The sequence below is a fragment of the Calidris pugnax genome, unplaced genomic scaffold, assembly GCF_001431845.1.
Source record: "Calidris pugnax isolate Ruff unplaced genomic scaffold, ASM143184v1 scaffold269, whole genome shotgun sequence".
In the NCBI taxonomy this organism is placed as follows: domain Eukaryota; kingdom Metazoa; phylum Chordata; class Aves; order Charadriiformes; family Scolopacidae; genus Calidris; species Calidris pugnax.
In genome coordinates this window covers 303,008-318,461 of record NW_015091347.1, presented here as the reverse complement: position 1 = coordinate 318,461, position 15,454 = coordinate 303,008, and the positions used below count along the sequence as shown (strand labels likewise).

General features: G+C 46.3%; 1 protein-coding gene across 5 annotated transcripts in view; it reads right to left on the bottom strand.

Moving 5' to 3' along the window:
• ARHGAP32 (Rho GTPase activating protein 32) overlaps positions 1-15,454 on the bottom strand; it is a 329,747-nt gene that overhangs the window by 74,193 nt on the left and 240,100 nt on the right. For all 5 annotated transcript variants that reach the window (XM_014961083.1, XM_014961081.1, XM_014961082.1 and 2 more), the window contains one exon: positions 14,495-14,576. In XM_014961083.1, the coding sequence (XP_014816569.1) occupies positions 14,495-14,576 (82 nt within the window). The remainder of the gene's footprint in view (positions 1-14,494; positions 14,577-15,454) is intronic.

Sequence of the window (15,454 nt, the reverse complement as noted above, 5' to 3'; positions counted from 1 at the left end):
GAGGAAGAACTTGTTTGGGGTGAGGGTGGCAGAGCCCTGGAACAGGCTGCCCAGGGAGGGTGTGGAGTCCCCTTCTCTGGAGATCTTCAAGCCCCTCATGGATGCTCCTGAGTGATGTGCTCTGGGCAACCCTGCTTTGGCAGGGGGGTTGGACTGGGGGATCTCTAGAAGGTCCCTTCCAACTCTGACAATTCCATGATTGCATGAAAGAGCCTGTGTGAAAGAAAAATTCCAGAGGGCTGGATCAGGATCTGGAACTGCCTGGTTCCTCCTCCCAACCTCTGCTGAGAAGGCGAATCACGACACGCGGCTGGATGCTGCTCGCCTTCCTAAAGCAAAATTCAACTTTTGCTGGATCCACACCCCCAGAAAGGGGTGAAAAGAGAGATTTTTTAGCACTTGGGGCCGGACACCCATCGCTGCTGTTGGGATGCTCACACACATGTTTGTACCCAACCAACAGAGAAGTTATAATTCAGAGTTTCTGCCCAAATCTGCTCCCGGGAGCTTTTCTTTCTGGCAAAATCACAGCTTTTTGGTGAGATTTTCATAGGAGACCAGATGAATCCTGTAAATAGCAGCGTTCCCACAGATCAGCCCACAGCGCACGGCCCTTTCTATTTCTGCCAAAAAAAAGGGGAAGGAAAAAAAAAAAACCAACCCAGAAAGGGGAAGAATCACTTGAAACAAGGGAAGGGAAAGCAAAAAGGAAGAAAGACTCCAAGGAAAGGAAAAACTCACAGGAAAACGCTGCTGCAGTTTTGATTTATACTGTAATTCAGGAATTTAAAGACTGAAAATGACAAACCACTGCAATAGCATTTCTTAGAGCTGGGCAAAGTCCTGGGCAGTCGCAGCAATAAATCCCTTTCTCCTAAAACCAGGTAATTACTGCAGCAGTTCAGATTAAATAAGCACTTTATCAGAATTCACCGCGCTGAAAGCAAGCGACGCAACACAATTCTGGAAGATTGAGTTTGGCATTCCTAATGCATCCAAGATGCAAACTACCAGCACAATAATACTGCTGAAAAAAAGTCTTTTTTTAAAAAGGAAGCACACACTTATTACAGGAGTAAAATAAAGCCTTAAAGCCTAGTTAAGAAATAAATCTGCCTTTGGTGACTTTAGAGGGTAACAGTGGAAATACAGACAAGGATTTCAGCAGAGGCAGAGCTTTACACCTGGGCAACCACAAAAAGATTTGTGATCAGTTGAAATATAATTAGAGAAGGAGCTTGCCACTTACCAAGGGCTTCAAACCCCCAAACTGCCCAAATATTTGCCTCCTTAATAAACTGAAAGGTAACACCAGCGCTGCCGACAGCAGGGCCCACGGGAGCTCCGACTGGCTGTATTTATTAGCATCACTTCAATATCAAATATCCATTAAGCTACTCGTTTAACCCAAAGAATAGATGGGGAGGATCTCTCTGACGGGTAGGGTTACCCTGAAAATTCATCTCGGCCTCAATCCAAGGGGACCAGGTGAAGCAGAGGGACCCAAGAGAACGGCACGTTGGCTGAACACCTTGCAAGAAATAGGACGTGTCGCCTGCTCGACTGCAAAGCCTGATCTAACCTGCTGGAAAACAGAACTTATACATTTTTCTACTCAGTCTCTCCTCAAATTCCACTTAGATTTTCTTGCAGAGCACTTAGGACATCCAGGAAAACAGAAGTCCGGATATGATTGAACGAAACAAAAATATAATTGAAATGTCTGTTATCAAATACCCCTCAAGAAGCGACGATCGAATTGTTTAGGTACATAAAATGTACCAGAGGCACCTCTCAGTTCCTCAGTTCCCCTGAAACACTTTAATTTTACTTCATGTTGGCTTTGAAAAGCTCTAGCGACGTTGTCATGACAATGCCAACACAACGCCGTTGTTTTCTGTATCGCTGTGCAACCGGGTACACACCAGGGTCATTCACTTTGCCATGAAACCATGGGATTTAACCATGTTTCTTTTCTCTCTTATTCAAGCAAGTTCTTGCCTCCAGAGCATGGCCATGGGTTTGGCACGCTCTTGGGGTACAGCTTTGTGAGGCACGAATGGAAAGGGAGAGGAAGAACAATTTATATTTAGAAATTCTGCAGTTGGAAGGAGGGATGGGGGGGAAAAAGCAGCTAATTAATGATACACGCCCTGATGTAGGCAACCAGTACATTCCCAGTTTGGCCCAGCAGGACTCTTCAGAGCTGGACCCTCTGACCGCAACGAAATATAAGGATAAGGAACTGGCTGGATGGTCGCATCCAGAGGGTGGTACTCCATGGCTCAAAGTCCAGATGGAAACCAGTCACAAGTGGTGTTCCTCAAGGGTCCGTGCTGGGGCCAATACTGTTTAACATTTTTATCAATGATATAGACAGGGGGATTAAAGGCACCATCAGCAAGTTTGCGGACGACACCAAGCTGTGTGGTGGTGTCCATACACCAGAGGGATGGGATGTCATCCAAAAGGACCTGGACAGGCTGGAGAGGTGGGCCCAGGTGAACCTCATGAGGTTCAACAAGAGCAAATGCAAGGTTCTGCCCCTGGGCCGGAACAATCCTCGCCACCAATACAAACTAGGGGGGAAGGGATTGGAAAGCAGCCCTGAGGAAAGGGACTTGGGGGTGCTGGTGGAGGAGAAGCTGGACATGAGCAGGCAGTGGGCACTTGCAGCCCAGAAGGCCAATCCCATCCTGGGCTGCATCCAAAGCTGCGTTGCCAGCAGGTCCAGAGAGGGGATTCTGCCACTTGACTCTGCTCTGGTGAGACCTCATCTGGAGTATTGTGTGCAGGTCTGGAGCCCTCAATACAAGAAGGACATGGACCTGATGGAGAGGGTCCAGAGGAGGGCCACAAGGATGCTCAGGGGGATGGAGCACCTCTGCTCTGAGGACAGGCTGAGGGAGCTGGGGTTGTTCCGCCTGGAGAAGAGGAGGCTCCGGGGAGACCTAATAGCAGCCTTCCAGTACCTGAAGGGAGCTACAGGAAGGCTGGGGAGAACCTGTTTAGAAAGGCCTGCAGGGACAGGACGAGGGGCAATGGCTTCAAGCTGGAGGGGAACAGATTGAGACTGGAGATGAGGAGAGGGTTCTTCACTGGGAGGGTGGGGGAGCACTGGAACAGGTTGCCCAGGGAGGGGGTTGAGGCCCCTTCCCTGGAGATATTCAAGGAGAGGCTCGACGAGGCCCTGGGCAACCTGGTCTAGTTGGGGGGGTCCCTGCTGACTGCGGGGGGGTGGGACTAGATGGCCTTTGGAGGTCCCTTCCAGCCTGGGCAATTCTATGATTCTCTGAAATCACTTGCACAAAATTTGCCCGCGAGAAGGCAAAGGCGTAGAATCAGGCATTGACTTTTCCAGCCATTAACAAAAAATATATAAATAAATAAAAAATAAACTAGTTGGACTACATCTAGCTTCTGCAACCACAGCTAGGGTGTTAGTAGTGGTTATTGCTATCGCGGCCGGCGTTAGAGGCGGTTAGGACACGGAGAGACTGGTTGTACGTAACGGGCTCTACCTGAGCTGGGCTGGGGGTGGTTGAGAGCCTCTGCAAGGGATGTAGACCCTGGCTTTACACTATCCATCTCCAAATCTGCACGTAAATAAGGTCAGGCAGGGAGAGGGCAGAGGGACAGACAGAAGGCAAGAGAAAGGAGAAAGTTAAATTAAAATATCTCCTGGGACAAAGGGCAGGAGACCAACGATTTGAGTTGTAGAGACAGCAATTAGAGAAATTCAGATTTTAGTGTCAGGCATTCTATGGTGTTGCTCTTCTGGTGTGTTCTAGACCTGAAGTGTTCCTAACTAGCAATGTCTGTGTGCAAAAAGAAGTCTAGGTGAGGTCATCGGCCAAGCTCACAGGGCAAATAGCCAAAAAATAAAAAAGATGAGGTGAGATGAAATAAGGTGAGCAAAGACCCAAATCCCAAGAAAACTGGAGAAGGACTCTTTGCCAGGAAGGGTAATGATAGGGCAAGGGGAAATGGTTTTAAATTGGAAGGAAAAAGATTCAGATTAGATCTCAGGAAGAAATCTTTTACTCTGAGGGTGGTGAGACACTGGAACAGGTTGCCCAGGGAAGTTGTGGATGCCCCATCCCTGGAGGGGTTGAAGGGCAGGTTGGAGGGGGCTTGGAGCAACCTGGTGTGGTGGGAGGTGTCCCTGCTCAGGGCAGGGGGGTTGGAACTGGATGATCTTTGAGGTCCCTTCCAACCCAAACCATTCTATGACTCTAAAACTTGAGCTGCTGAGGATCAAGGCGGGTGCTGCTGGTACCTGAACAGGTATGACCCACAGTGTCTGCAGGCTAATTCTCAATTCCGCTGCAAACACACACACATTGTGTTCACATCTCACAGGAAACAAGAGTTTTCAGTATAAAAAGAGTTAAAAAAAATAAAATACGTCAAGCAAATGTCAATTTAGGTTGGCAAACGTTAGTGGAAGTATCAGTGATTTTAAACAGAGTGGCCGCTTGCACAATAATGGTCTTTGGTCTGGTTGGGAGACTAAAGCTTTTGAGCTCATTTTTGAGGCACTCTGTCCTGGTTTCAAAAACATACTTCAGCCTTTGCCTCCCTATTCCATCTCAGCTCGTTTCATCTGGGGAAGCTGAAGTCCAAAAAGGAACTTCAGTGTCTGAGAAATCCTTTGTGAGCCCAGAAAGTAACTTCCCCCTAACGCCAGCGAAGTCTGACCAGCACCTCAAAGCTTCCCTACTTAAAAAAAATACATCAAGTATCTCCCTGAATTACTAAACACCCAATAATGGCAATATTTTAAACAAGCAGAGCACAGAGGAGCTCTGGGCCATGGGAGGATGTGGCACACCATCCCTCTGTGCGTGGCCATGGCCCAGTTCCCACTCTCTGTTGCAACTCCGTGACTCACAAAGGGACGTGGCCGTCAAAATAAATTAATTTCACATGAAAAACAAGCAGAACCACTAACGAGCCTTATACCTTTGGAGCAGAAACGTTCTAGCTGCTCTGGTGTTGAACTCTTCCTTCACAAGGAGGGTGACTCTTCACGAGAACCTCCCAGGTTGTGTTAAGCAACCACAAATCTGGCTGTTCTTTGTGTTCATCTTAAAAAAGGCAAAAAGCCCAACCCCGCCTTTATTATCTGAAGGTAACTGCTACCAATCCTGAGCAGGAATGGCTCTTTGAAAGGCTCAGGGGTTCAAAGAATTTGGCTCTAAAAGAGGAAAAATCTTCTCTCCACACCTGTATGGCCAAAGGAAACTCAGAATCACAGAATCCCAGAATCTTCTAGGTTGGAAGGGACCTCAAAGATCATCTTGTCCAACCATCAACCTGACTGACAAAAATAGACACCCACACAACAAACAAGGAGCATCATCACTAAACCAGACCTCCCAGCACTACATCAACCCGGCTTTTGAACACCTCCAGGGATGGGGCCTCAACCACCTCCCTGGGCAGCCCATTCCAGTGTCTGATGACCCTTTCAGTGAAAAAATTGTTCCTAATATCCAGCCTGAACCTCCCCTGGCGCAACTTGAGGCCATTTCCTCTTGTCCTGTCGCCTGTGACTTGAGAGAAGAGACCGACCCCCACCTCTCTACACCCTCCTTTCAGGGAGTTGGAGAGAACAAGGAGGCCTCCCCTCAGCCTCCTCTTCTCCAGGCTGAATAACCCCAGCTCCCTCAGCCTCTCCTCGTAAGACTTGTGCTCCAGACCCCTCACCAGCTTTGTTGTCCTTCTCTGGACCCGCTCCAGCACCTCAATGTCTTTTTTATGGTAGGGGGCCCAAAACTGGACACAGCACTCAAGGTGAGGCCTCACCAGTGCCCAGTACAGGGGGACAATCCCCTCTCGGGCCCTACTCCCCACGCTGTTCCTGATACAGGCCAGGATGCTGGAACCAGCTCAGGAAGGTGCTCAGAAAGCTGAGTCTTCACACCAAAAACAAGAAGTTTGCTGTCAAATAACACCCTCCTCCTGGAGGAGGTAGGAACCACGTGCCTGTTTGCCATGGTAGGAGGGTACCAGCACACAGTCTCCATGCCAACAGGCTGCCAGTGTCTCTGTGCATGGGGAAAGCATATATATATGTATATAAATACATATATTATATATTCTCTTACCTATATCTACCTACAGCATATGTAGATCCAGTTTTAAGACTGATTTCTGAACTCCAACCAACATTCCGGGGGGAGTCGATGCCTGAATGGGACCTTTATTGTAAAAAATGTTAAATCTATGGAAAGTCTCCTATTTTACCAACAGGAGGTTATTGCTCTGAGGTTTAGATCTGCACTAGCAGGATCTAAAAGAGACCATGGCAACACAAAGCAGGACTCTGGGATGAATAAACCACTCCCACAGAGCTTCACAGCTTCACTTTGGGCAACATGAGATGCTGAGCACAAACAGCATTTTCTGATTTTTTTTTAAAAAAAGGAATCTCTGCTTCTGAAGATTTTCAAGTTCTACCAAACTTTCAGAGCCACGTTTAATTCCTCTCCCTCATCCATTTTTCACTTCTCTTTCTTTCAAGCTGACATTCATATTTGGTTGCCTGGCACTTAATTTCTCTCAGTTAGGGTTTTTATTGATTCAAAATGATTCTATTATCTCCCAACAGCAAAACAGTTTCTTTCTTGCCCTCCTGTAGTGTTTCATGTCCAAAAAGCTTTTAAAAAAGCACATCAGCATGAAAGGTTTGGTTTGGTTTCCCTGAATATCCTTCAAAGCATCAGTGCTACTGCCTTGCGTGTGCAGAAGAGGAAAAAAATAAAAGAGAGAGACACAGAGAGAGAGTGAAAGAAGAAAAAAAAGGAATAAATGAAACGTACAAGGGGGGAAGTAGCTCCAAGACGCTGGACGGGCTCCGTGGGCAGGGGAGACTGGGAAGGTATAATTAAAAAAAAAAAAAAAGACAAAAACAAACAAACAAACAGCAGTTGGTTAAAATATGCAGCCTCTGAAAATGGGTTAATTTCATATAAAGCTCAGCGAGGCTATACACAGCACAAACCACGACCACAGACCCCAGCCTTCAACCTCTTTTGGTGCTTTATTCCCTAAACATTTTGGAAATTCATTAGGATCCAAGAATTCCCCACTCAGTGTGTCCCAGCTCAAAAAAAAAAAACAACCAAAAAAAGCCAAACCCCAACATTTTGCATGTTGAACTTTTCGCAGGGGGCCCATCCCTGCTGAGCTGGGGATGTTTGCATTATTTCCCATGTCTGCTGAGCATGTGTTTATGGTTAAAGCCATGTTTAAATACTTTGTTGAGTCAAAAACGGGGCTGGAAGATGTAACATTTCTTTATGGAGAGGGACAATGCCAACTGCCTGCAAAAGAAAACAACTCCCACATCTGTAAATTTACATTTTTGCGTAATTCGGGTTCCTTCCTTACACATTTAGCCTCCCTCCACTGCTGGTGGTGCTAAAGCAGACAGCTGCTTTATGTTATTTTTCAGTCTGTGCAAAAAAGAAAAACCAAATTTGTCTCAGAGCTCTGTTTTCCCATTGACAAAAGGTGTTCTTTCCAAAAAATCATGAATGGCAGGGAAGGCAGAGACCTCATTAGCTCTTGCTGCCTCAGCCCCAAGTGTGAGATTTTTGGTTTTGGATGGAGGAGAGAAAACACAAATAAACCCTCAAATCTGGGGTGAAGCAGGTTGGCACTGTCCTCCTGAAGCCTCTCTTGAACACCCAGCCCAACAGGCTGAGCCACGGTGGTGGAATATTGAGAAATCTCTGCAGCACAGTGCAAAGACCTGTGTAAATCTGCTAAACAACTCGTTTTTATGCTTTTTTGGGGGTGTTAAGCTTTTATCCTGCCATCTCTGTCCACTCAGGGCTCAGGGAGCCCAGAGAATGGGATTTTGTGACGGATTGGTCCTTAGCTCTGTCAATACTGAGCATCTTTTGTGTCTTCCAAGCCCTGCACTGGTCCGTCTGTCCATCCCTCCATCCCCTCCCTGCTTCCAGCTGAAATACCTCTCTCAGCACAGTAACATTTTGATTTAATTTAATGTTGAATGCCAAACTGGTTTGTTTGCATAAATACACTTTATCTTTTTATCTTTTCCTTATAAAACCACTGAGACACGATGCACTCATCACATTGACAAAAGGTGTTCTTTCCAAAAAATCATGAATGGCAGGGAAGGCAGAGACCTCATTAGCTCTTGCTGCCTCAGCCCCAAGTGTGAGATTTTTGGTTTTGGATGGAGGAGAGAAAACACAAATAAACCCTCAAATCTGGGGTGAAGCAGGTTGGCACTGTCCTCCTGAAGCCTCTCTTGAACACCCAGCCCAACAGGCTGAGCCACGGTGGTGGAATATTGAGAAATCTCTGCAGCACAGTGCAAAGACCTGTGTAAATCTGCTAAACAACTCGTTTTTATGCTTTTTTGGGGGTGTTAAGCTTTTATCCTGCCATCTCTGTCCACTCAGGGCTCAGGGAGCCCAGAGAATGGGATTTTGTGACGGATTGGTCCTTAGCTCTGTCAATACTGAGCATCTTTTGTGTCTTCCAAGCCCTGCACTGGTCCGTCTGTCCATCCCTCCATCCCCTCCCTGCTTCCAGCTGAAATACCTCTCTCAGCACAGTAACATTTTGATTTAATTTAATGTTGAATGCCAAACTGGTTTGTTTCCATAAATACACTTTATCTTTCTATCTTTTCCTTATAAAACCACTGAGCCACGATGCACTCATCGGTGTCGAGGGGCTGCTGAGCCCAGGCACCTGCAGGATGCAAGTTCTATTGGTACCTTATTCCTCCTCATTTATTTTTTTAATTTAAAAAACCACATCCAAACCCAATCTTTTTTTTGCCGAGGGATTAGCAATCAGCCTTTGTCAGACCAGGCACGACCTCTCAAGAGCCTGTTACGATTGCAAGAGCTCCAGGAGAATGAACAGAACTCAGTTTGCATTTTTGCAGCAAAAATGAATCCCTTCAGCACCGAACCAGAGCCTTCAGGAGGTCAGAGCAGAGTCTGTGGCCTGACCCAGACCTAAATTTCAATCCTCCTGAAGTTGGGTGGATTATCTGTTATTTGGTGTGTTAACCCAGATTAATCTATTTACGTTTAAGAAAAAAAAAATATATATTCATTTACAACAGCTTCTAATACCAACAAGTATTAGGATGTGTCCTTTAACGTGTCCTCCGTTGCGTATCGTAAGGGCACATCGACCTGTTAAATCTCAATTAAATGAAGGGATGGGACAGGAATTGGAAAAATCCTCCTTGAAGTTGGGCAGAGCTGCTGGGGTTATCCCTTCTTTTAGCATAAGCAGGACTGAGGAATGGTTGAGAACGACCCCTGATTTTAAAAATGCTCATTGTTTCGAAAAAAAAAAACAAAAAGAAAGGGAACCTTTACCTTCTTATCCCCCAATTCTTCATTTAAGCTCTAACTGGCCCAAGATGCTGCTCGTTAGCAAATGACATCAAACGAATTGGGTGTATGAGATGAGATACGTGATTTTAAATGTTGTTAAAGCACAAATATCCAGAATTATGAGAAAGAAGGGACTGGAACAGGTAACTGAGACGTGCTGTTGTTGACAATGTGAACACACACACACACACACACACAGAGCTCCCAGAAAAGACCAACCAGAGATGGACAAGAAGAGTAGACACGGCCACAATCTCCAGGCAATCCCCAAATGTTCACTTGGAAGGCAAAAACAAAAACACTTATTCACTTTTTTTTTACCCACAATGAATATTTAAAAGATTCCCTTCCCACCAAATATCTGAAATTCAAATGCAACCTTCATCCTGGATCTTCTTAAAAAACCCTTCCAAGTACAACCTGATTCCTTCTACCGTGGTATTGAACTTCAGCTAAACCCTCAGTGAATGGTATCAGCTATTTAATGTTAGATATTAATTCAATATAATAATTTGGGCTAAGAAGTTATCGTTGCAGTATTGTATCTGAGGAAGAATAGAGGAAGAATTTAGAAAAAAAGGCAAGTGCTGAAGCAACCTGGGGCTTGGGGAGCCCACACTACCCTCCTGCATCTACACAGGGTTTTTTAGATAAATAGAAGCAGTGAGAACATCAGATTGTGTCCCACCTGAAAAAAAAAAGCAAAGCATTTTCTTACAGTGCTGAGCATGAAAAAAAAAGAGGCCTGGGCTTAGTATAAGGGAAAATACCCCTCGGTGGGCAACTCTGGAGACCCCTTGTATGACTTTCTCACCTGTACAAAGTTTGGAAAAGGGAAACACTAATTGATTTTGTTAAGCAACAACGACACTGACTGTAATTTTCTGGTGACACACACAGGTACATCCACATCCAGCGCCCCGACCCCAGCGGTACCTCGGGAGGTGACAGCTTTAACAATCCCCACTTCAGCATCAAACACACTTCAGAGGTGACTCGAGGCAAACCCAATATTCTTTCTTATTACTTTGAATGTTCAGAATTGAATAAAACAGACGGTTTTCCTGTATGGTCCCATTTTCTTTCCCTCGGGCACCGGCTGCGTTATCCCCGGTGTGAGCATCAGCTTCCCCACTCAAAAGAAATATTGTTTCTAAAAGCAGAGTTTGCACTTAAAACCATTTTCATTTCAACCTCAGTCATTATTTGTCCTGCATTAGAGAGCGTTGCCACATTTTCTGGTTCTATTAACATGCTGTACCCCTCACTTCTGCAAATCAAACCCTCTTAATTATAAATAATAATTAAAAGGCAGGGCAGGAAGTTCTCTGCTTCCCATCTGCTTTTCATTAGATCCCTCAGCCAAATCTAGGGACAATTAAACAACACAAGGAGCTCTGTGTTTGTAAACTCCTTCGTGGCAGAGAGCTTTACGCCGCAGATACAAAATGTCCTAGATGTGCTCTCCACATCGTATTTTGATTAAAGAAAATAAAGTTTGCATGTTGATGAGTATGTCTTATCAAGCCCAAATCTAAACCTCCTCATTAATTCGAGATGAAACACCCTGTTAATGTCAAGTGAGGAGAAAAGCTCCGAGCAGTTCCTTTTAGAAAAGTCTATATTTCATTAGGAAAAGCCAATGGGATGTTTCTAACAGAGGGAAGGGGAGAAAATCAATTGATGTGGATATTTACGTGCATGAGAAATGCCTGATATGTTTAAGCTTTAGAACTCATTACACAGAGGGAATCACAGAATCACAGAATCTTCTAGGTTGGAAGGGACCTCAAAGATCATCTTGTCCAACCGTCAACCTGACTGACAAAAATAGACACCCACACAACAAACAAGGAGCATCATCACTAAACCAGACCTCCCAGCACTACATCAACCCCTCTTTTGAACACCTCCAGGGATGGGGCCTCCACCACCTCCCTGGGCAGCCCATTCCAAGGGCTGAGAACCCTTTCAGTGAAAAAATTGTTCCTAATATCCAGCCTGAACCTCCCCTGGGGCAACTTGAGGCCATTTCCTCTCGTCCTGTCGCCTGTGACTTGAGAAAAGAGACCAACCCCCACCTCTCTACAGCCTCCTTTCAGGGAGTTGGAGAGAGCAAGAAGGTCTCCCCTCAGCCTCCTCTTCTCCAGGCTGAATACGGGTGAGGAAAATGCCAGCTCTCCTGCGTTATCCCAGCACCACAATTCCCAGTGATGCCCTGGAGGAACCACTGGGAAAGCTCTGGTTTCCCAGGTCTGAGCCACCCGGGTGCCCCAGGGAGTCCCCACTGCTCCCTGTCACCCTCCTGGGCTGCACTGACACCCCAGCCAGCCCAGGGACCTCAAACGCCTTCCTCCCCCTTCATCTTCTCACCCCTTCATCCTCCTCCAGGCACAGAGGCTCCTCAAGCTCTCCAGCACCACCTTCAACACACCTCAACTCTGGGAACCTCCTCCCCAGCTCCTGCCACCTCCCACCACGGCACGACTCCCGTAACAACCGAGGAAGAGTCTTCCAGGCTTCAGCCTTCACCGCACCATTGAATGGTTTGGGTTGGAAGGGACCTTAATGACCATCCACCTTCATGTCCCACCCCTCCCACCAGCCCAGGTTGCTCCAAGCCCCCTCCAACCTGCCCTTGAACCCCTCCAGGGATGGGGCACCCACAACCTCTACCCACAAGGCTCTCCCCACCCTCCCAGCAAAGAAGTTCTTCCCCACATCTCAGCTCCATCTCCCCTCTTCCAGTGTCAAACCCTTCCCCCTCCTCCTAGGGCTCCCCTCCCTGGCCAAGAGTCAAGGGAGAATGGAGCAGTGGTGGGTCGTGGAGAAACGGGGGCAACATGTGTTTGGTGTCCTCAACCATAGAATCATAGAGTCACAGAATGGTCTGGGTTGGAAGGGACCTTGAAGGTCATCATGGAGATGTAGGAGTGAGACAAGGACAGCAGGAGGAGTGAGCAGAGGAGGGATGGCTCACACCTCCCACCCAGCCAGAGGGGATCCCAACCCCCAGCAGAAAGCTATTGCCCCCAGAAAATCATAGAATCATTGAATGGTTTGGGTTGGAAGGGACCTTGAAGACCATTGAGTCCCACCCCCTGCCCTGGGCAGGGACACCTCCCACCACACCAGGTTGCTCCAAGCCCCCTCCAACCTGCCCTTCAACCCCTCCAGGGATGGGGCAGCCACAGCTTCTATTCCAGGCTCTCCCCACCCTCACACCAAAGAAGTTCTTCCCCACATCTCATCTCCATCTCCCCTCTTTCAGTGTCCAACCCTTCCCCCTCCTCCTATGGCTCCCCTCCCTGACCAAGAGTCAAGGGAGAATGGAGCCACCCGGCTCATCCCAGTCTCCCCTTTTCCAGTTTAAACCAGAACCGTTTCCTTCCAAGCTGGAAAACAAAATAGAAAGTATAATGCTGGAAGAAATGCTCTGACAAATTGTGTGTGTGAGGGAAGGGCAGGGAGGGACCACTGGGGCAGCTGCAGCCCTGGCTCCAGCCATCCTCACCTCTGAAAGCTCATTAGTGTTCCTCTAGAGCAGCCTTTTGCCTCTAATTGTAGGCAAAGAACAACTATCAGGGAAGGTCAACAGGGACAACCTCACGACTTGGCAATATCTTTCAACTTATTACTTTTAATGGGGTTTGGGCTTTTGGTATCAACTTTATAACAAACATTTCCCGGGACTGAAAGAGGAAATCCACCCCCTAGAGTGTTGTTAAAGCCAAATAGAATCTATTAATCTAGGCTGCTTCATTATCTCTCATTAAAGCAGAGCAAGAAACTATTCACTCGCAGCTCAGGCCATTTAATTGCCTGAACCATATTTAATAATAAACACTTATGAGTGTATCTATCAGCCTGGCCCGTATTTAGGTTTAAAGCTGCCCCCGTCGACAGGGGCAGGGAGAAGTGAGTAATATTTGGAGTATTTGGGGATCAGCTTCCACCAACAAAAGGCAGATATGGGATTTATGGAACCATCACCTGCTGCAGTGATCCCTGGGACACCGGTTCTAGCAAACACATTCACGTCTTCCCAGGAATAAAAAAAGGCTGGAAATTCCAATGGCCAAGAAAACTAATTCCCTGAAACCCCAGCACTTTGAAGCTCGTGGATTAATCACATCTATTTGTTTCAAAGTATCAAGTCAAAATCTTATGAGATAAGGAACAGCATTAAATAAAGAAAATAGATGAAAAGAACGCCATTTCCCCAGTTTTCCAACTCAACTTGCCAGCTGTGTAAGGCTTTAACAAAGATCAGCCATTTCAAACTGCCTTCTCTCGAAACAAAAGATAATACAGACATATATTTCTATATATGAATATCTAGATAAGCTTTTAAAAATTAGAAGAATCAACCAAAAACTTCACCACCAGGAAATTCTGCAGAGATCTGTTACACCAGCACAACTGCAATCACTTCCAGTGTGCACTGGGTGAGGGCAGAATCACATCCAAGGTCTCATTTTCTATTTATTTTGCCTTTTATCAGCAAAGCTTGGTATTAATCTGCCCGTATTTCATACAACACAAAACCATCCAGAAGGCAGCAGGAAGGAGATGGAGTCAACACACCCAGAGCAGAAGCAATTAGGATTCCAAGTTCTGTTGTATCTGACTTTCTCCATCAATCCCCAAACAGAGAGAATAATCTAATTCTCTCCATTATCTAATTAATCCATTCCACCTAAATCAGCATAAAGACTTTTGGGGTCACCTGTATCATGTTCTGTATGAAAAAAAAACCCTAATGTGCAACTCCATCTGGACACCAAGAACAGGGACGTCGCGTGGGATCACTCATTGCAGATTGCCAAAGGAATTTTAAATTCTTAAAATCTTCCAAATCAGGCAGGAGATGGAGGTTGAAAGGAGTTCAGGAAACACCACAAGTGAGAAGACATTTAACAGTGGCAGCTGCTCAGATGACGTGTGGACAATCAACAGAGACACAGGTAACACGGTACGTACGGAGGGTGATGGATACACAGAGAATAATGTATAAAGGTGATATTAAACATGGAACAGCAAAAAGACACCACCATTTTATTTCCCCGTGTCGTAAAACGTCACTCCCTTACCTGGTTTTGGCACAGAATTGGTCACGGACTGAGGAACTTTGTCGTTAATTAGTTCAACACACTCACTGGGGAAAAATCCAACCTGCAGTAAAAAGAGAGAGAGGGAGAATATTGAATGTAGGGGGTTTTAAGATCTCAACTGTTAAACCAGCAACTGTGAAAGGTTTTCCTCCAGCTCTGCTTGCCTGATGCTCCAGAACATTATCCACCACAAAATGACCAGTGAGAGTAAGAATTTTTCAAAATGATGCAGCCAAAAATTCTACAAACCAAATAATCAGTTCTGTAAGAAAAAAAAAAAGCTCCATTTTTTAAGCGTGGTCCACGGGACAGAGATATTCAACAGAGTGGGGGGAGGACGAGTGGGCTACACCCCCCCACGTCTCCAGTGGAAGGAGAGAGGGAGAGAATGAGCCCAGCTGGGTTCCCTGCCCTGGTTCTATGGATGTAACACCAAATTTAACGAAGAGAGCGATTAGCACCTCAATTAGCTGCACTGAAATCTCTTTTTTTCACTCGCAGAGTACTATCTTCACAAGCCCTTTAGCATTTTATTCCTTTAGAAAAGTGAAATCAAGTGCAGGTCAGGATATTTCTACAGTCCCATTCCAGAAAAATGCCTGTTTTCACAGGAGAAGACACTTGGCACCTGGGCCGGAACAATCCTCACCATCAGTACAGACTGGGGGGTGAGGGATTGGAAAGCAGCCCTGAGGAAAGGGACTTGGGGGTGCTGGTGGAGGAGAAGCTGGACATGAGCAGGCAGTGGGCACTTGCAGCCCAGAAGGCCAATCCCATCCTGGGCTGCATCCAAAGCTGCGTTGCCAGCAGGTCCAGAGAGGGGATTCTGCCACTTTGCTCTGCTCTGGTGAGACCTCACCTGGAGTATTGCGTACATATCTGGAGCCCTCAATATAGGAAAGACATGGACCTGATGGAGAGGGTCCAGAGGAGGGCCAC